The sequence below is a fragment of the Haliotis rubra genome, unplaced genomic scaffold (genome assembly GCF_003918875.1).
Source record: "Haliotis rubra isolate DU_JTF1 unplaced genomic scaffold, ASM391887v1 Scf380, whole genome shotgun sequence".
NCBI classification, from domain to species: domain Eukaryota; kingdom Metazoa; phylum Mollusca; class Gastropoda; order Lepetellida; family Haliotidae; genus Haliotis; species Haliotis rubra.
The window spans coordinates 210,065-230,539 of NW_025767058.1; the positions used below are offsets into that span (position 1 = coordinate 210,065).

The 20,475-nt window shown below is 39.7% G+C and overlaps 2 protein-coding genes across 4 annotated transcripts in view; one reads left to right on the forward strand and one right to left on the reverse strand.

Annotated features, from left to right (window-relative positions):
• Nucleotides 1-14,027, forward strand: part of LOC124286351 (spindle pole body component 110-like) — a 31,150-nt gene extending 17,123 nt beyond the window's left edge. For 2 of the 3 annotated variants that reach the window (XM_046722712.1, XM_046722713.1), the window contains exons 3-10: nucleotides 896-1,003; nucleotides 3,725-3,810; nucleotides 9,069-9,258; nucleotides 9,997-10,077; nucleotides 10,904-11,010; nucleotides 11,227-11,265; nucleotides 11,759-11,894; nucleotides 13,470-14,027. In XM_046722712.1, the coding sequence (XP_046578668.1) occupies nucleotides 896-1,003; nucleotides 3,725-3,810; nucleotides 9,069-9,258; nucleotides 9,997-10,077; nucleotides 10,904-11,010; nucleotides 11,227-11,265; nucleotides 11,759-11,894; nucleotides 13,470-13,919 (1,197 nt within the window). In that variant the 3' untranslated portion in view covers nucleotides 13,920-14,027. The remainder of the gene's footprint in view (nucleotides 1-895; nucleotides 1,004-3,724; nucleotides 3,811-9,068; nucleotides 9,259-9,996; nucleotides 10,078-10,903; nucleotides 11,011-11,226; nucleotides 11,266-11,758; nucleotides 11,895-13,469) is intronic. The other variant, XM_046722714.1, reaches the window with a different exon arrangement.
• Nucleotides 14,028-17,301: 3,274 nt separating this feature from the next.
• Nucleotides 17,302-20,475, reverse strand: part of LOC124286345 (kinetochore-associated protein 1-like) — an 82,516-nt gene continuing 79,342 nt past the window's right edge. Inside the window, exons 62-63 of the mRNA XM_046722706.1 lie at nucleotides 18,191-18,299; nucleotides 17,302-17,703 (exon numbers count right to left, since the gene is read on the reverse strand). Of these exons, the coding sequence (XP_046578662.1) occupies nucleotides 17,668-17,703; nucleotides 18,191-18,299 (145 nt within the window). The 3' untranslated portion in view covers nucleotides 17,302-17,667. The remainder of the gene's footprint in view (nucleotides 17,704-18,190; nucleotides 18,300-20,475) is intronic.

Consider the following 20,475-nt stretch of genomic DNA (forward strand, 5'->3'; position numbering starts at 1 on the left):
TAGTGAATCAACAAAAATTAACATGAGTGTTTTATTTCTTTTGTTAAAAACCAAGTTATCAAACCTTCAACATTGCTCAATGTTCGTTACTGTCTTCACACCGCCTCTGTGGTGTAGTGGTTAGAGCGTCCGCCCGGAGAGCGGAAGGTCGCGGGTTCGATCCCCGACCGCGTCATACCAAAAGACGTTAAAATATGGTACTTGTTGGTCCCTGCCTGGCGCTCGGCATTTTTGGGTACAACAAGGACTGGTCGGCTCAGAGTCAGTATAATGTGTCTGAGTGGGGTATTCATGCTTCACTGCGGCATGGTATCTCAGTGGGCTAGCACTATAAAACCAGCTTCAGTCTGGGCTAGTACAAGCAGCCGCACATACACATACACACGCATGCACGTCGTCATATGAGCGAAATATTCTCAAGCACGACGTTAAACCCAATTTCACCTACTGTCTTCACAAACTGTGTCACTTGCAATCCAATTCAAGGTCATATCTTGACAACCTAAGTACACACATGACTTGAGATAAATAGTTATCTTTAATAATGAAGAGTACTACTCAGACATGCGTAAATGGATTAGAAAGAAGTCTTTCAGCAAGTTCGCTAGTCCGTTCATTCGAATTTATCAATGTATATGTAACACAAAATAAGTCGAGACAACATACCAGTTTTACACGATAAAAACGTTTCAGTTCGACACTAAAACAACGTCTTAACGTTGACTGACACTACACAACATACGTTGAGCATTGTCTCCCTTTAAAGGAACTCTGCTACTGCGGGAATGAAGTACAATATGGTGTTCTGCTTCGTGTGGGTATGGTATGTGTTATTGGTTTACTCCCTTTAAGATCAACGGTTCTGCTGAGATAACGTATGTGTTACTTGCTGCAGTCGGTGACGGACGAACAGGCAGTGACGGAATGTCGGCGGATGTTCCGGGAGGAGATGGTGAGACTGAGGAGAGAAGTGGAGGAGTTCCGGGAGCTGTGTCTCAAACAGGTCAGTGGAGTGGACGTGTCACGTGATGTTTCATGGCTGTGATCGGCCTATGTGTCGAATCTCAAATGGGTTCCTAAAATGGGTGAGGTTCATTTTGGGATATTTTGAACAGTTTTATACAATTGTGAATTATAGGTAAGGATGAAAAAACCCATAACATTTTACGATTCCGTCAATATACAATAACTGATGAGGAATGACGCGGTTTCTGTGTTTCAACACTGGCTCGTTGTTTGTCATGTCGGTGTTGACATGCATTAACATGTACATACAAATGAGTCCATGTGCGTTTTACTACATTATTTGAAGTTTGAAATACACACAGTGATACCAACAATCTCATTGATTATTGACGCTTTAATAAGTCGTAACTAATACATAAAGGGCACCACACCAGTGATCTTGCTACCAGTTCTTGGTATTCTACGAGTCATATATGGCTAGGGGAGAGAGACTCTGAGATTCCTGGAATCCACCTCACGGTCTTACAAATATGGTAGTGGGGGTACGAAATAGAGGTGGGGGAGAGTAATAGATAGTCAGGTTATGGGTTATTGACCAATAGAAAAATGGAAAAGGGTGTTGGTTGTGACGTAGGAACCCAGGTTTAAGCTGGAGCAAAGCTCAGAGACGGGAGTCTGGTGCGGGCCTACTCTTGATGTTGGTCACTAGGAATCGTCTCAGAAATTATCTGGAAGCACCAGCATTTGGCTTAAGACTGAAGCTTTGCGGCTGAAGTCTTATAGAGTGACCATAGAGTAGGTTGACCAGCAACACAGTGTTAAATAAAACGAAGATCATCGTCTTGTGTTTGCTGGAGGGACTACGGTAAAGTTCCAAGGGCCCACAGGTACTGACACTGTACCTCTCGCACATCCCTATCGTCAGGACCGAAGTACGGGGGTATACCGTAGTTCAGGTAACGACACGTCATCCCTGGTGTGGGATACCGACAGGTAAATTCCATCTACCTGCCAGGTAAAGGTGCTAGTCGGAACGCCTTGGAAATTATCACCAACAGCACCTGCATCCAACTGACGGTCACATGCCATAGCAACACGGGCTTGTTTACCGTGGCGAGCACAAAGCCCTTTGGGAAACCAAAGCAATATGAATACTCTATTGTTGGGTAATCTCTAGGCGTCTCTAATTCGTCGTTCTATATTGCTTTCTGTGTAATCGATCGTCACAAATCAATAAAAAGAGTTATCAAAGTAAATACATGTAAGTGTATTTATAAAATTAATGCTTAGAATGTTACAGGCATGTCTACCGATATACCGACTGAACAAAGTCTAGATATATTTCCTATTGTTTGAATCAGGGGTGAAGTATGATCGTTTAAATCGGTAATTTATTGGCAATCACTGTGAATATGCATTGAGGATTAATCAGCGGAATATGGATTTTATACAGTAGAATGACCAGGGGCAAAATCGTTAAAACTGATTGCACTGGCTTCAGGAATTATTGTAGATCACCTCCATGGTCTTGTGGAAAGAGGGGCGGTGGGTTAGCTTGGTGGTTAAAGCATTCGTTCGTGACACCGGAAACCCGGGTTCGATTCCCCACATGGGTACAATGTGTGAAGCCCATTCTTGTGTCCCCCGCGGTGATATTGTTGGAATATTGCTAAAAGCGGCGTAAAAACATAATTTCTGACTTTTGTGGATGGAAGGTGCCTGAGGCGGAAGGTCGGGGTTCGGTTCCCGGTAGTGTCATACCAAAAATGTTAAAATGTGGTACTTGTTGTTACACTGCCTGGCATGTATTGGATACAACAAGGTCAGAGTCAGTCCGTGTGTCATGCAATTCAAATAAGACACAATAGTGGTTATGTTTAAGGCAAATACTATATCTTGTGACTCAAGCAGTATCGGTCGATGACCTACACCAGTCCTGAAAGAAAGATGATGATGATGATGATGAATGCTTTGCTAGAATGGCTAGCATGACCTAAATAACCACAAACTCATAGACAATACTCCACAGACCAGCACTTGCACCCAGCAACAGATCCAAACACCATTGAAATACACCTGACGGAAATGAACGACGGACACGGTTTCCAGCTGTACAAACATAGTGCATTAGTTGAAGTCAATAACCGGTGCATATGTATACTAGAGGTAATATCACGCTCTACTTGCAGCAGAGTTAGGTATAAGACGGCAAACCGTTGAACCAAGAGCCGACAGTGTATGACAGCGAGAATATCCACGATTGTCAATACATATCGAGGATAGTATCTGTAGCATGTAGGATAAACCCCTAACACGATTTGGGATGTTGATTTTGATGGTGTTATTGGGTGCAAATAGTAAACATATGTAGGAGTTATAAGGTGATAATTTTGTTATTTTGTTTAATTACACATGAACTACTGGACAAATCAATGTATATACTTAACCAGCATATCGACAAGTAACTTGGCCGGAAACGTTGCAAACTTTATGTTCAATATTACAACTATGACTCCGTGTCCAATAACCATTTCTCCTTTGTTTAATTTAAGCCATCATCAAAACATAAGTGTACACTTTCTTTTGACCAGCAGTGTATCTATTTTTTTCTCTCTCTCATCTTTACGCATAATGAGTCATACATTCTTGCCGAAACACGATTATGGTGTCGTTGTGAGTTCTCGTATTTATTAAAAAATGAAATACTGTTTTGAAAAAATAAACTGAGATACTGGTATATTCTTGTTTTCTTTTTCAGATTAAAGTTCAGAAACAGTGTGTGGACGATCACAGACATACGTGTGAGAAGGAGATAAATGGCCTGGCGCATCGAAATGGTTTCAGGTCAGTCTGTGTTGTTGTGTGTATTTGTACAGTGCCCCGCAACATGTGCCGGACCTCATTGAGTGAACGCTATGTGTCATCGTGCCCTGTGGAGGTGGATCGTTGCTCTTGTCGTCAACCCGGACCTGATTTAATTAGTAACAAACCGTGACCCGTGAAGCTTCTTCTGCAACCAATGCTTGAGGCGACTAACTGTATGAGATGGTCAGACTCGCTGACTTGGTCGATGCATGTCATCGTATCCCAATATTGCATTTATCAATACTCATGATGTCAATCACTGGATTGTCTGGTCCAGCCAGGTTATTTAAAGAAGTGCAGTCATATGGCTGGTTTATTGTGAGTACAGCGTTAAACAATAACAATAAGGGCCTATATTTTCGAAGCTCTCTTAGCGCTAAGATAGTCGTAAATGCCATACATTAACATTAACTTACGACTATCTTAGCGCTAACAGAGCTTCGAAAATATAGGTCCAGTAGTATTGCTAGAATAGCATCACTCACACTGTTTCGTAACTGCGGCTCGACTGTAGCAACATATGTTATCTTAACAACAGTTGTTAATTAGCATCACGTGATCATATTTAAATGCCCCCTAGTGTCTGGAGTTTGAAGGATGATGATAGAGTTTACGCACATCCATCGAAGTGTGATGCATTTGTTTGGTACTACTTTAAGGGAAAATCGATGTCTGCTACACGTTGATAATGAAAGATTCTATCAAGCGCAACATCAACGGTTCCAGTAATGGACTGCTTTCATGTGTTTGTATACACTTGTGAATTGTTATGATCATATGCCTTGACCTGATCATATATAAGCCCCATTGTTTGGCAATATATTAGGAAAATCGGATGAAAATTGTGTATGACTATTGACAATGACAGCAATTGTGTGTAAGGTTATACACTGTGTCACATTGTTCATGACCTTACGACTTTACCTGCTTCGTGAACAGGTTTGGTACATGAAACGCAACCCTATTAAATATGTCTTGACGTTGTACAGCATGATGTGTGCATACATGTACTCACGGTAACTACAACTTTATACTGTATATGCACACACATAGTAACTTCAGCTTGATTTCTCGTGTCTTTTCAAGTGAAGAATTGACTTGCCTTGGCGTGTGTTTGTGGCATGTGCCAGCGGTCCAGCAGGATCAGCTCACCATTTCGCGAATATCTGGTGTCACCATTGTTTTAGTGATGCATAAACACATGTGAATGGCATAGTCGGAATCATACAACTGGCTCTCATGAACAAGGAACTGGTTGTGTTCTTGTTTTCATTGCACAACTTGATCGGTCTTGCTTCGACACCTCGATAGGGACGTTGTCTCAGTGAACTTTATCGACAGTCTGTGGTACACTACAGCACTTCCTCGTCTGTCTTGTTGCGATGACGTTATTGACGACCTAATCGACGTGGACATCATCGACAGTCTGTGTCACCCAAAATAGCTTCTTCATCTGTTTTGCTACGACAACGTGATGATAATAACGACGTTGTCGATTTGAACATCATCGACAGTCTGGGGTACCCTAAATAGCTTCTTCATCTGTTTTATTGCAATAAGTAAACAGCATACATCTGTAGTAATTTACAAACTGTGTTGAAGCCGGTACTCAATCACTAAATTTCCTCCTTATATTTACATGTGTACTCCAATAGTCTCTATAGTAATTTAGAAATACATGTATGTTGTTGATGGTAATCTTATATATGGATTATTCCCGTGACCATTACGTGACCCCATTCATAATGCGGGCCTTGTTCCAATAATCGACGTCTCCTGCATGCAATAATGGTGCCAAATGTCAGCGTGCGATGGATGTCGTGATATATAGCACACGTGGTCCTGGAGGTATCGAATATTACGCTTCATAGCGTCATTATAAAAAACATTCTCTGCATGCCTTGAGACGATAACTTATCGACTATTACGCTTCATAGCGTCATTATTAAAAAACATTCTCTCATGCCTTGTGACGATAACTTAGTTTTGATATTGATACGTTTCAATGAGGCTGTGCTGCTTAGCATAAAACGATGTTTGTTAATACCCAATGAATTGATCTGAAGTGAAAAAATGAATTCTAATTCTAGAGACGTTTAATGAGAAAGGTATGGCAGGTGCTTTATTGTGCAGTAGCGCGAAGTGTCGATTGCAGTATCAACTATTAATCAGGTATAGAACACTTTGATGGCTCTCTATGTAGTGTCCCGATTGCAGCATGGGACACTATCATTCTATTGTTTGTAGATCTGTGATTTATGTCTTTATACAAAACCTAATCGTTCTCAATTACGGCCATGCAGCTTTAGGCTTGTTATTCCCATTTCAATCAGTCTAATGACATGTCTGATAATTGAGCATGCTATTCAGAAATACAAACATGGAGAATAACGAAGCAACGCTAAGTTCAATCAACAGCAATTTGTTAAATATGATTTCATAAATAGCTATTTGATATAACTTTGGGCTACGAAAGCAAATCACAGAACTAATCAGTAGGGTGAAACTTACAACTCTATGGATGACAACTTCTTATTTATTACATAGAGCGACGTTTCGACGTAGATTCTTACATCGTTATCAAGCTATATATTGTATATATACCTCTCATCGTCTGGTTGTATTCAGTTTTAGCTTGATAACGATGTAAGAATCTACGTCGAAACGTCGCTCTATGTAATAAATAAGAAGTTGTCATCCATAAAGTTGTATGTTTCATTTTTGAGTCACCAACTTCTATAATGCCGATCAAACAATTAATCAGTGGGGTGATTAAATATCTCAGTATGTATGCAAGAAATGGCTTGAGAATTTGGTATCACAACGTATTCAACACAAAATGAATGTTGTTTGACTCCGCGAGCAACAGACTCCTGCTGTTGTGACGACTTGTACTCAAAGCTTATCTGACAAAGGGGCGGTGGGGTAGCCTAGTGGTTACAGCGTTGGCTCGTCGCGCCGAAGACCCGGGTTCGAATCCCCACATGGGTACAATGTGTGAAGCCCATTTCTGGTGTCCCCCGCCGTGATGTTGCTGGAAAATTGCTAAAAGCGGCGTAAAACCAAACTCAGTCAGTCAGTCATCTGACAAAACAGTGGATGAAAGCATTTGAATGATCCACGACATTGAGGTTTGATAACACTCAGTCAGCCAAGTCACCTAGCCTGACCTACCTGTGTCAGTTCCTATTAGTGTGTCTCCCACGCCCAGCAGAAATTAGATAGAGATCCTGCAACTGTCTACATGTCTACATTGCCTCAACTCCAGACATTAGGTTGCGTTCTGGGCTCCGTTTGGATTGGATTTGTTGTGTAGATAATTGTTTTTAGTATTATGTTTAAATCATTTTATACACAAAGAACTTAATTGAGCACGTACATGAAAATTGCACACGTACATGAAACTTCTCGTGGTGATCACGATGGAAAAACATGAGTCTTTCTGACCCGTATGATCCTTTGACTCATAAAAACGACAAAATGATTGGAATGAATATTGATTTTATGATGATAATTGTTCATTTAAAAAATATAAACACACACTGATTTTCATACAAAACCAATATCTGTACAAGTATGACACTAGAATGTTTAATGTTAAATCAGAGACCATATAATAGATTATTATATGGTCTCTGGTTAAATCTATTGGTGAATTGGAACATTCAAAATGTTATTTTGCGTGTCTTACACGATTCAAAGTCAATACCGAATGAAACTTCCATGTGACTGTATGACAGCCAGCACCCTCCTCCTCATACCCTCTATCGGCCTCCTGGTCCTCCGAAGGGACAGTCCACGTCATTCCTCGTGTAAAGCAGCTTCTAATTGGGCCAGGTTCTGTACAAGAGGATCCCTTTGCTGCACACGACGACCAATCATGTCCCAGATATGCCCCAAAGGGTTAAGATCAGGGTTCATTCATCCGTGAGATATGTCAGGTGGTGCTTCACTAAGTTCTTTGTGTATATTTGTGGGAATAATTGTCAGTCCAAGCTCCTATAACAAGCTAGTGATAAAATAAAACGGAAGATCATCGGATTTCAAACCGCAAAACATGGCAAGGATGACAGTTACTTAATTCGAAATATATAAATATTAGAAATGGAATTTGTTATAAATCTGAAAACACTATCAACAACGCCTAAGATGTGGAGATGTCGCGATGGAAAATAATACTACAGAGACGCGAGCTAAAGTTAAAGTGACAGTCCTTTTGTTTCAGGTATGCTTAAACATAACACCATGATCACTGACATGTTTAGAACTGCCCCGTCCACTATGAATATACCCCTAATACTGTAATCGGGAACGATTGTCTTCGAGTTCTGACATCGACTGACTGACTGACTGAGTTTAGTTTACGCCGCTGTTAGCAATATTCCAGCAATATCACGGCGGGGGACACCAGAAATGGGCTTCACACATTGTGCCCATGTGGGGAATCGAACCCGGGTCTTCGGCGTGACGAGCCAACGCTTTAACCACTAGGCTACCCCACCGCCCTCTGCTATCGATGTCACCACGAGTGGTGATAAGTGTGGAGTGATTCTCCTCATCCAGACATATGACATTACCAGGAGACGATTGTGTGTGTAGAACATTTCAGTATCATGTGGGATCAACAGTAAGCTGTCGGGTCGGGTCTTAAAGCAGTGAAAATAGGTTCCTAGCTCTTTCATCTAACTGATCCTTTGACGTGTGTCATTTTGTTCACATTTTTCTCCCAGACTAACTCTTTGGTATTTCAGAACATCATGACAACGACTTTCATAAGAAATTGTACGAGATAGTCAAAATATTTATATTGCTTTTAAGTCAGGTCCAGAATAGACAAACTAGGGACAGATTATGTCAGAAATGACCTCCCAGAAAAGGAAATATATCCTCTGTTATAGTCTAGCTGAATAATACCATGTTGTCTGGACGGACTTGTCCAATAACAATATTTAACATGAATACGAAGGTTTGGTGTAGAATTTAGCGCACCTTGCCTTAGGCGGACGTGGTTATGAAATGCACGATAGAGTGGTGCGTCTAATGCGTCACACTTCGTCAATTTGCTTGTTATGGCGTACCCACTAATCTGAAAATAATTCTTCCATTAGCTACGGTGTATATGTAGAAGGGATCTACTGTCTCAGAATCTTCATAAGAGGAGACACTTCTATAAACCGTGGGCATTTAAAGAATGAGGAGTTCCTCTCCAATGTTGTAATCGTGATGTATCTGTTCAGCCGACGCCTGAGTGTGGTGAGCGAGGAGGCCAACCTGCGGGATGAGCTGAAGGAGGAAATGAAGGAGATGGAGAGCAGCATGGAGTTCTTCCAGCAGAAACAGAAGATCCTGGACCAGGAGATGGAGCTGCTCAACAAGGAGGACGAGTTGTCCAAGAAACATAAGGAACTGGAGGAGTATGAGAAGGAGGTATGTATTGATCACACACACGCGCGCGCGCACGCACACAGACAACACAAACATGCATGCATAAACACAGCACTGAGGCAGAGGCAAGAACAATCTGATTGAATCTTGTTTAGTGACGCTCTCACATCGTCTTGTGACAAGCCTCAGTTTAAGACATTTGACTCATTTCTTCTTTCGAAGAAACCTAAACGTTTACACTTAACATACCTGTTAACAGAAGTATACGTTAACAGTGTTTTGATTTTCATTTCAAGTAATGTTCAACAGAAGTAAACATGGAAGTCTGTGTGTGAAGTTTTAGACTTCCTCAATATCGTAGTAGGTATTACCTAGTTTAAACAGCGGCGGATGTGTATGCTGAATCTCTGAATTGGGAGAAGTTAATCTTCTCCACTTCTATCCAAAAACATTAACCCTAAGTTCACGCAAATGCGTGGCTCCGAGAGAGAAATAGACTTGGGGTCAATTGCGTGTCGAAGGATTAATTTACTCGAAATGTATATTTTACTATGGGCGGTTCTTGTTTCAGTCAACTCGAAACGCTATGCATTCACGTTGTGAAATGACTTTTGTGTTAGATGAAATGAATGATTTGTAACAGTTGCTTTTAGGTGTCTGAGAATTCACATAAAAACAGATAAGCAATGTTTCTTCAACTTGAAAGCAGCATGTGAAAGAACAAATAAGATGCATCCACAAACAGTATCGATGTTATTGTTTTGCTTTGAATTGTTTCAGATCCAGGAGGTTGAGTCATTACTCAATCAAAGACAAGCAATTTGCGACCGGCGGCAAAAGCATCTGATTGTACTTGATGAGGTACGGGTTAAAACTAAACTGAATAAATTGAAATTTGTGAATGTTAGTCAATGCTGTTACATGGGTTATTCAAATCGCATTGATACTTAACATGCTCAGTTAGTTTTTAATAAGAAATATGATAAGTAATATAATGTACTCAACGCTTGTCCTCAGAGCCGACTAATGGAGACCGAGTGTGGTAGGTGTGCGACAAAACAATGTGTTTCAAGGCATTATGTCAGCCATTTTGTCTGGCTCGGTCTTGCGTATATACAAACCACAATGAGTGAGTGAGTGAGTTAGTGAGATTAATTTTAAGCTGTACTCAGCAATATTCCAGCTATATGGCGGCGGTCTGTAAATAATCGAGTCTGGACCAGACAACCCAGTGATCAACAGCATGAGCATCGATCTACACAATAGGGATACGATGACATATGTCAACCATGTCAGCGAGCCTGACCACCCGATCCCGTTAGTCGCCTCGTACGACAAACATGGGTTACTGACGGATGGGATTCTAACCCGGATCTTCACGGGGAGACCACCATGACATAACATTTGCTCACAATCTGTCATTGTGTGAGATAGTTCGGTTTAAGTTAGCTTTGAACTCTGCTATATCACCGAATGTCAGTTTAATATGGGAGGGAAGTCCAAAGTATTGCAGGTTTAGGCTATTGTCACTCTGGTGAAACCCACAATGATTGGCAATAGCAAACCTACACACATAATCAAGGGCGAATCTGCATCAAGGATGTCGACACTTCTAAGGGACGCAACTGCTGGGCCACCCGGGCCATGAGTAATGTACTCTGTACTAATGTTGAGTATGTCGCTTCAGGAGCTCCAGTCCCTGCGCCAGGATCTGGTGGAGTCCAAGGAACAGATGCAGCAGGAGGTGGCTGCCAACGGGGCGGAGAACAACTCCGAGAAGGCCAGGAAAAACTGGTAAGTGTCAGATCCCATGGCTTGATATTAAACTTGTGATCAGTAAGATGTTTGCTTTTTAACTTCCATCACAGAAGACCGACTAACATGATTTTTTGTTTTCCATTTAAGTTTAAGTGTTTGATTTTTGGTCTTTTAAACTGTTACTTTTTGCTGTTGACAATATTACTAATTCTCCCCCAAACACACTTATGGTTTTCCACTTAAAATTCATAGCAGCGCACTGAGTCCTCGACTGAGAGGTGAAGAAGATTGGTAAGCTCGTATTTCTTCATCAATCGGTGTGTCCCCCTCACTTCCCATCCTCTTTATAGTGTTGCCACGTTACGTGAAATAATTCACTGCTTTCCAATAAATGGAATAAAAAGTAAATTTAAATATGTTGAAATAACATAATTGTTGGTAAACTAATATAGTGCATGCCATGTAGCGACTTGGAATCTTATTCACTTATCTTGTTGAATGTAAGTCTCAGTAGAACGCCTTCTATGTAGTATAAACATATTTAAGTACATGTAGAATACAAGTAGAAAATCATCAACGTCTCTGTAGCTGTGTAGCATCCTCAGAAAATAATATTTAACGATCATTTTGTCAATATCTGTAAACATTTAATGGCAGACATAATCACTATTTGTTTGAATTAAATACCAGATAACACATCAACATCTTTAAAGACGACTGTTCATTAATGAAGAAAGCTAAAGTGTAGGACACAGCTTAGTGTAGTCTGTGGATTCCCTTGCAGGGACATTGTCCGGCGCAACCTGATGGACAAGCAGCACCTGCTGGAAGCCACTGTCCAGAAGTACAGGTCAGAACTGGCCTCTGCTTCCTCCAATATTGCAGGAAAGGACATAATGATTGCCAAGTTGCAGCAACAGGTAACTCATTCCTGGCAGCCATATATATACTGAGGGAAACAAATAAAGGAACACAGGAAAATTCAAGCGTTCCTTTAATATTTTCCAGTTTTCATCACCAGCTTTGAACAGCGCTGTGGGAGGAAATCTGAGAAATAAATAAAGGAACACTGCCATGAAGTGGTGTTCCTTTATTTGTTTCCCTCAGTATATCATTTTCTGGTTACTTGGTGGGTGCACTGAACACGAGCATGACCCACAGCTTGGATAACTCTGGGTGATTTTAACAGTGGCTAATGCAGTGGTTATACTACATAATTACATATATAATATATTTAAGTAGGAGGAGTAGTATGTCATATGTTCATGGTTCTCTATATTTTAATATGATGCTGATACATCCACAATTATCTGGTTCAGTGGTTTACAAGTGGAGAGGTTCGGATTTAGGGGAGGCAGCTCTGATTGACGGATACTCTTTGAAATCAATACTCAGGTTTATTACCCATATGGTGAAACATAACCAGGGTCATATATATCACATGTGCACTTTTGGCTAGCAGCCATTGTTTCTGTATTTCATCTGTGACGTCATTAAACAATTGATCCTGATGTCAATGAAGAGAGCCGTCACACTTGCTTACCATGTTTTAGTGCACAAATGTACATGAATAATAAAGAAGTTATTACTCTTAAGCAAGTGTGCCATATGACTTGTACGAAACTCATGCACATATATGTATTACCCTCGCTCTCTCTCTCTCGAGTACTAATGCCCCGTTATTATGAACACTGTACCAGGTAAAACCTGTGTCCAATACAAAGGCTTCGTTATTATCAACTCTGTGTCATGTGTAAACCTGTAGTTACAGCTTGAGCAGCAATCCACGCATTTAAAACAATGACGCACAATCAACCAGGTAACTCATTGCAATCACTCGATCTTCATTACTCGATCCTCATTACTCACGCCGGCCGGGTTCGACTTAATAGCCCTGCTCAAAAACCAAACTCAGTCAGTCAGCCAGTCATTACTCGGCTGTTCGACTTAATACTGCTCAAAATACTTCATGTCCAACTGTTTCTGCTTGTGCTCTGCTTCAGCTTCAGCTCATTTTCTGTGCAGTGTGCGTTATTTTCCTGGCTGAATCTTGATCTACAGACAATCTGTACTAACATTCCGAAACTGGATATTTCATTTACTGAGACCGATCAGCAATATAAAACACACTTCATTATCGATATGAAACTTGTTGACATTATGATAAATGTTGCTCATTTAGATTTTATCAAGGTATCTATTTTGTCATAGTGTTGCGTTATGCATCAGTCAACGCTTTTCAAAAAGTATCATTACGACCAGTCGTTAAATAACTAAATATGGACTTTGCAAATCAGTGAATGTGTGTACGTTGCTACCAATCGATCCTCATTTGGGTTGCGTTTCCGACAAGCACGAGCAGCAACAGCCTGTTCCGTTAGAGGATCCAAAAACTTTATAATGGAGAGTTGGAAATCTTCGGCACTTTTTGGCAAGACGAATCCACCTTTTTATCGCATGCAATTAATGCCTTCGTTCTTTTTTTTTTTCTCCAGCTGACCGAAACAGAGGGGATGGTGATTGTCAGTGAGAGGAAGATCAAACAACTTGAGACAAAACTGGCCTTCTCTGTGACGGAGGGTCGTATTCTTGAGGAACAGTTACATGGTGTAAATCGTAAAAACTCTATAAACATATCCCCGGATGATCTCGCAAGGAGAGGGTCTTTCTTTCACAGACAGACAAGTTCGGAACAGTCAGGATCCAAGTCAGCACCCAAATCACCACTGCTGAGACAGCGCGTTAATGATCTCCACGGCGATGACAGACATTCTAATGGTGGCTTGCCATCTCGACCCAGTTCGTTATCTTCACCTCAAGGATCATCCGTGATCCGACGCCGGTCCATGAGGTCCAACAGCGTTGCTGGTGACACTCTGTCCAAGTATGATTCTCGAGCGTCAGAATCGGAAGGAAGGGGGAGCGGAGCTTGTGCTGTGATGTGATACTAGAAGCAGATGCAAGGAGATTCTTGAGAGGCGTTTAGAAGTTGGTGAATATATAAGACGAGCATATGGATGGGAACTTCTTTTCTATTGTATACTACCCATCAAAAGTTTAGACTCACCAGGGAGAGTGTTGTAGATTATCCCTGGACTCAACTAAAGCATTCACTATATGTTATGTATATATACGTGGTTACATCGAAGATGAATTTTTCCCTAACTTGGGGGAACCAACTGCAAACCTTATGTAGATGAATTGCAGGAGGATCATGCATCAAATTGCTGAAAAGCATGTGCAAATATCGTGCATATGAACGCTGCGTTTTGGTGTAAAGTTTGTCAAGAATTCGTCAATTTTCACTGAGTTTCATCATTTATTGAACTCATGACAATAATCTTTTCAACGTTACGAATTTGTTTTACAATACATCAGTTCATGTGTAAACAGTATCTTTAAACAATATGGAATATTTTGCAAAATCTAGTTTAGAAAAGTTGACTGAAGTAAGTGGCTACATTTACACTAGTGAGTCTAAACTTTTGATGGGTAGTGTATAACACGTTTCTGTGCTACTTCTTGCCCATTCTTCGGGTGATTGAAGAAGGGGCAAGAAGTAGCCCAGAAACGTTGTGTTATACAATAAAGAAGAAGCTGTCATCCATATACTCGTCTTAAAGATGCAAGGAGGCCTATTATGTACATAGATTTACGTGCATACCACCCACCTATAAATACATATACAACTGCTGAAGTCATCCTCATGATATTGGGTCAACTTGGTGGGTAGCAATAAATATCCAAAGCCTGATTTTCACACAATGTCAATCAGTGCAACATGATTAACCTAGAGTTTGTGAGAATCCGTGTGGTGCCTATGTGGAAACTTCTCAGATGGTTCTGGTGGTGATGAAATTAGAAAGAAATCACATCGGTTTAAATCGATTTGAGCAATTTTATGTCACAGTCCTGAAAATACTGGTCCTGCTTTGTTCTTGTTTAATCAGTGTCTCATATCACAGCAAATGTCTACATTAGAAGGTATACATAACCCTGATTATAGTGATAATGGCTTCACAGCCGTAGACACCAGATATGGGCTTCACAGTGTTCCCAGGTGGAATCGAACCCACAGTCCATCAGCACAAGGCCTGCATGGCTATATAAAAACAAGGGAAGACAAACATGTTTTTTATTGCAGATAGGGATCGTTTATGCACTGATGATATGCTTCGTTCAGATTTGTTTTATGGCTGGGCAACAACATTTGCATTGATTTTTGAAGGTTTATAAAAGGGGGGTCGCCTTAAACGTGGGATCACTTATCGATGGTGATTGACAGATGAATTACTAACTGGAACGGAAAAACATTCCCATTGGAGGTTGACCAATACTCCAGTCCACTTCCCCTAGCTGACCAAATTGAGAGACATTTCTGTGTATTTGGGGTAAAAAAAAAAGAAGGTCCACATAAAATTGCTTTTTCATTTCCAACTACTGTAAACCTCTACCCATGATGTAAAAAAACACATATCAAACAAGTTTATATCAAGAAGCAAAAACTGCTCATAAGAGTTTGAAACAAGGAATTCGGTGACAATGTATATTTGAAAAATAGTTGAATCATTAGTACATATTTAAATATGCAAAGAGAGGGGTTTTATGAGAAAAAGAAACTGTGATAATGGTTTTATAAAATGGTATCATGATTCCCGATCATTTACTTTCGGGTATTCATCACCTCAAGTCTGGAATCTTTTCAGACAAGTTTTCAAAGTTCGGACAATGCCTGTTGGTATATGTGTACATACACTTTAGGCCTGTTGTGTGGATGATAGACCAGTTTTGTTCTTATCAGATATGTCAAGAGCAAAGGCTTAAATATGTCTCAAAACAAAAGACCAAACCAAATCATGAACCTATAGGTCTTGACATAAACAAATTTTCAATCAAAAATGCTGAATTAGAATTAGGTTAGAATATTATATTCATGACCAATTTAAATAGGTTTTCCTGTTCATCAATACGATGCAATATGATACAATACATTCACATTTGAAAATGGCCACACAATAACTGGATCCATGATTCTTGAAATGTATATTCTTGCCATAAAGTTTTCTGTTGTCATGGAAATAAGGAAGAAATCACATTTAATCAGGGATTCAGTGAAATGTCAGTTTGTCAGGCTTATTATTGATGATTCATGATGAACACTTGTCTATACAACATGGACTGCTTTGAGAGACTTGTGATCATGATGAACACTTGTCTATGTACAACAGTGAGTGGGAGTCGGGTTTTAAGCCGCTTTTAGCAATATTCCAGCAATATCACAGGGGGGGGGGAGAAAAAGAAAAACACCAGAAATGGCTTTCACATATTGTATCCATGTAGGGAATCACACCTGGGCCTTCGCCATGACGAGTGAACGCTTTACTACCAGGCTACCCCACCAGCCCCTGTACAACAGCGACTGCTGACTGCTTGGGGCGGCTTGTAATCATGAAGAACACTTGTCTACATCATAGTGCTCACAAGGTCAAGTCCACAGAGATGCCATTTAACACAACATATTTTAGTGTTATTGTCATCTAAATGCATGCGGAAGTAGATTAAAAAACAAATCAAACTGTTGCCAACATGGATAGAATAGTTCAATTCTGAACAATGTACCCAGCCCACTACTTGAATGGTTCTCCGAGGTTGATTCATTTGCTGAAGTGACACAGATTGTCTTGTAAAAACAGAAATGTGACAATGATTATGGAACATCAACAGCAGGGAGTTATGTATAATGAGATTACAGTAAATCCATGAAAATAAACAGTGTTGTTTCTTATCAAGAACAGAACCTTGCCACTTGGAGTTCATTTCTGATTTCTTGCTGCTGTAGCTAGGAGTCATCCTACACATGGATTCCCACCTTGTCAGTCTGCTCACAGAGTTTAATCTCTTTGGTCATCTGGATGAGGCTCCCAACCTTTGAAAAGTTTGTGGTTTGAATACAATGTGAACACAATAAGTCTCTTCTCAACTATGTGGCTGGGAATGGGTCTTCTGTTGATGGGGTGGTGAGGTAGCGTAATGGTTTAAGCGTTTGCCCATCACACTGAAGACCCGGGTTCGATTCCCCACATGGGTGTGAAGCCCATTTCTGGTGTCTCCCAACGTGATATTGCTGGAATATTGCTAAAAGCGATGTAAACCTAAACTCACTCACTCTTCTGTTGATAGTGGATAAAGCATTGTCATGGTAGCTACACTATCCAAACATACTAGTATGATCTCACATCACATGGTGACAGACAGATATTCGTAAGAAAATCAAGAGTAGGTCCAGTCAGTTGATACTGTGATACAGAAAACAAGGTTAACAATGTCAAGTGTTTGTACATTTTTATTCACATATATAGCACTGACTCATTACAAAATATACACTAGGGCCAGTATTAACTGTTATCATACTGTGATACAACAAACAAAGGTTAACAATGTTAAGTTTTTGTACATTTTTATTCACATATATAGCACTGACTCAACAAAATATACACTAGGGCCAGTATTAACTGTTATCATACTGTGATACAACAAACAAGGTTCAAGTCATATGCATGTACTGCTATATTATTTACATGTGTAGTTGTATATGAAATTTATACTGCATGATTTATGAGTTTATTTACATGCATGTCTTTCTATGTTACACAATATTAACGGATCATCCAATGTTGAAAGCAGCAGAGTCCCTCAGCCTGTCTCTATGTTCATCACTTTCAAGTAAGCCTGGAAAGCAGATATGAAATAAATATATTGAAGGCCGTTTTAATATTTGTCAAAGCTTTCAACTGTCATTTTCAACTCTTTTTCAGTTGCCTTATTAATCTTTATCTGTATTAGTAAATAAGGCTTTAAATATAGCATACATGATTGTATCAAAATGCAGTTTAAATGTCACAAATGTTTGAAGATATATTTTTGCAAACAACTAAAATAGATGAAGTCTGTTATAAACTTTAACAGGTAAATTAAAATGCATATGTCATTTTGAACAATGTCAAGACTTTTCAAGCTTTTAGTCATTTTCAAGCTTTCCAAAGTTGACATTAAAATTCAAGGCTTTCCAAAGTTGACACTAAAATGCAAGGCTTTTCAAAGGGGACCTTAAAATTCAAGGCCTTTTCTTGCCTGTATGTAATGAGGTATTCCAACATGGATCAACTGCTGATGTTTATTTCTAACCATTCACCATGTTAAACTGACATGTAACTACCTGCAGAAGGTTGTCCTCTTTGTGTGACCTCATGTAGTCCTCAACCCTGTCCTCCACCTCACTGTCCTCTGCTAGGTACATCTGCACCAACTGACCTGCCTCTTTCAGCCTGTATCGAACATGGAGATTATGAGCACTGTTGTAAAACGATATTCAAAGCCAGGAGCTTGTTTGGATTTTCACCACACACTAATACTTAGCTTGAAGGAGGACGATTCATTTACTGATGGGGGTGGGTAGCCAGTGAGATGAGTCTTGGGACTATATCACCCACAGCAACCAACCCTTCCCTTCCCAATATATTTTCATGATAACCCACCTGCTCATAAAAAGAAACTACACCAAACTGGGGAAACATTACAGACCAATCATGACTGGAAACAAAGAATTATTTGAAACAACAAAATACAAAAATGTTTTTCATGTCCACCTCCCTCTTGTGATAAATTCTGGCAGCCCCTCCCTTATGTGGCCAGTTGCTGATTATGGTTGTGTGGAACTATATGTGAAAAAATTGTCATTTGTTTATCAACATGAATATCGTATTTTTTGTCATATATTGTTTGAATAACGTTATAGGACTGATATTAGTGGAGTAACCTTTTTTCACCTGATCCTGCTGATATTCAGTTGTCATAGAGGTATACGACTTCAACTATTGTATCATTCCAGAGTGACATCTGTCTCAAACCTGTTTGAATCCACACAGAAAGAGAGTGCTATGGACATTACAGATATTGGTTTTGTATATAAAAAGTTGATAAAACATTATTTTTTCCTGATTTCCTGTTGTTCTTGAATTTGTGATTTACAGATACTTAATATTGCTATATGTTTGTGAGAATCGAAATTCAATGGAAAATGTGTACAGTAACCTCTACATAGCATAAGTGACAAAATGTAGTCATAACTTACAAATATGGAATTGATGATAAGAACTTTTCAGCCACCCCTAGGAAGTGAGGTGAAATTGGGTTTTACGTCATGCTTGAGATTATTTCGCTCATATGACGACCTGCATGCGTGTGTATGTGTATGTGCGGCTGCTTGTACTAGCCCAGACTTAAGCTGGCTTTATAGTGCTAGCTCACTGAGATACCATGCCGCAGTGAAGCATGAATACCCCACTCAGACACATTATACTGACTCCGAGACGACCAGTCCTTGTTGTACCCATTAATGCCGAGCGCCAGGCAGGGACCAACAAGTACCATATTTTAACGTCTTTTGGTATGACGCGGTTGCCACCTCTAGGAAGAAAGTTAGATGTTTTGAGTGACTCCCGTGCTTCAACACAGTGTTGTGATCATCACAGTGAGCTGATCAAATTGTTTCATCAAGACCTACACTGTCACTTCACTTACATAGGATTGGGTTGGGTTTTTTTCATTCCCAGTGAATAAGATATTACTGACATGTATATTTTCAATATCTAATAAACCTATCCACACCTTCAGTGTCTCACACTATTAGAAACTGCACTACATCTAAGACTAATTTAACAATATTATTAAAACCTGTAAATCAAAATTCCACATGAAACAAAGGACCAAGAGAAAAAATATATCTCTGAAAATATATCTCCATCTAAATCACAGAGTTGCCCAATTTGCAAACTGCTCAGTGTTAAGAAGCTAAAGCATGACACAGAAATATTAAAGACATCATCATTCTATAATAAATGTCCTACACTGAACACTTTCCACAGAGAATATTTATTTGACAAGCTGCTAACTATTGAGAAGGTCTACACCCATTTGTGAGAACTCCCAGTTGTGAGACTCCCAGTTGTGAGACAGTGGAGTAGGTAATTAGCAATGAAAACACACCTTACTCCCCTATCTGATAGAATGGATTAACCCCAGCTAATTATGGATTAGCTATTTAACTGAATCTTGTGGAGGTAACTTAATGAAACTCTAAAAGATAAAGTAATTAACCTACTCAGATAAATGTCTTTAAAAACTAAACACTTTGTGTAGGTAACTTCGTGATCATTTGAAAGAGAAATTAATCTACCTACTCAGATTTACGTGTTTGAAAAATCCAGCAATAACTGTTGTAACTATAATTAATCCAAATGTATTTATTAACCTGTGACTGCTCTTTCCGATCACCATTATGGCAGGCCTTTAACAAGTAGAATATATCACCAGTTCACGATAATCTTTTTCAGTATTTCAGTATCTATTGAAAACAATAAATGCTCTTCAACGAACAATGTCTTCTGTGTTAATTAACTCATTAATGAACTATGCCTCCTGCGGGTACTCTTCAGCAACAGG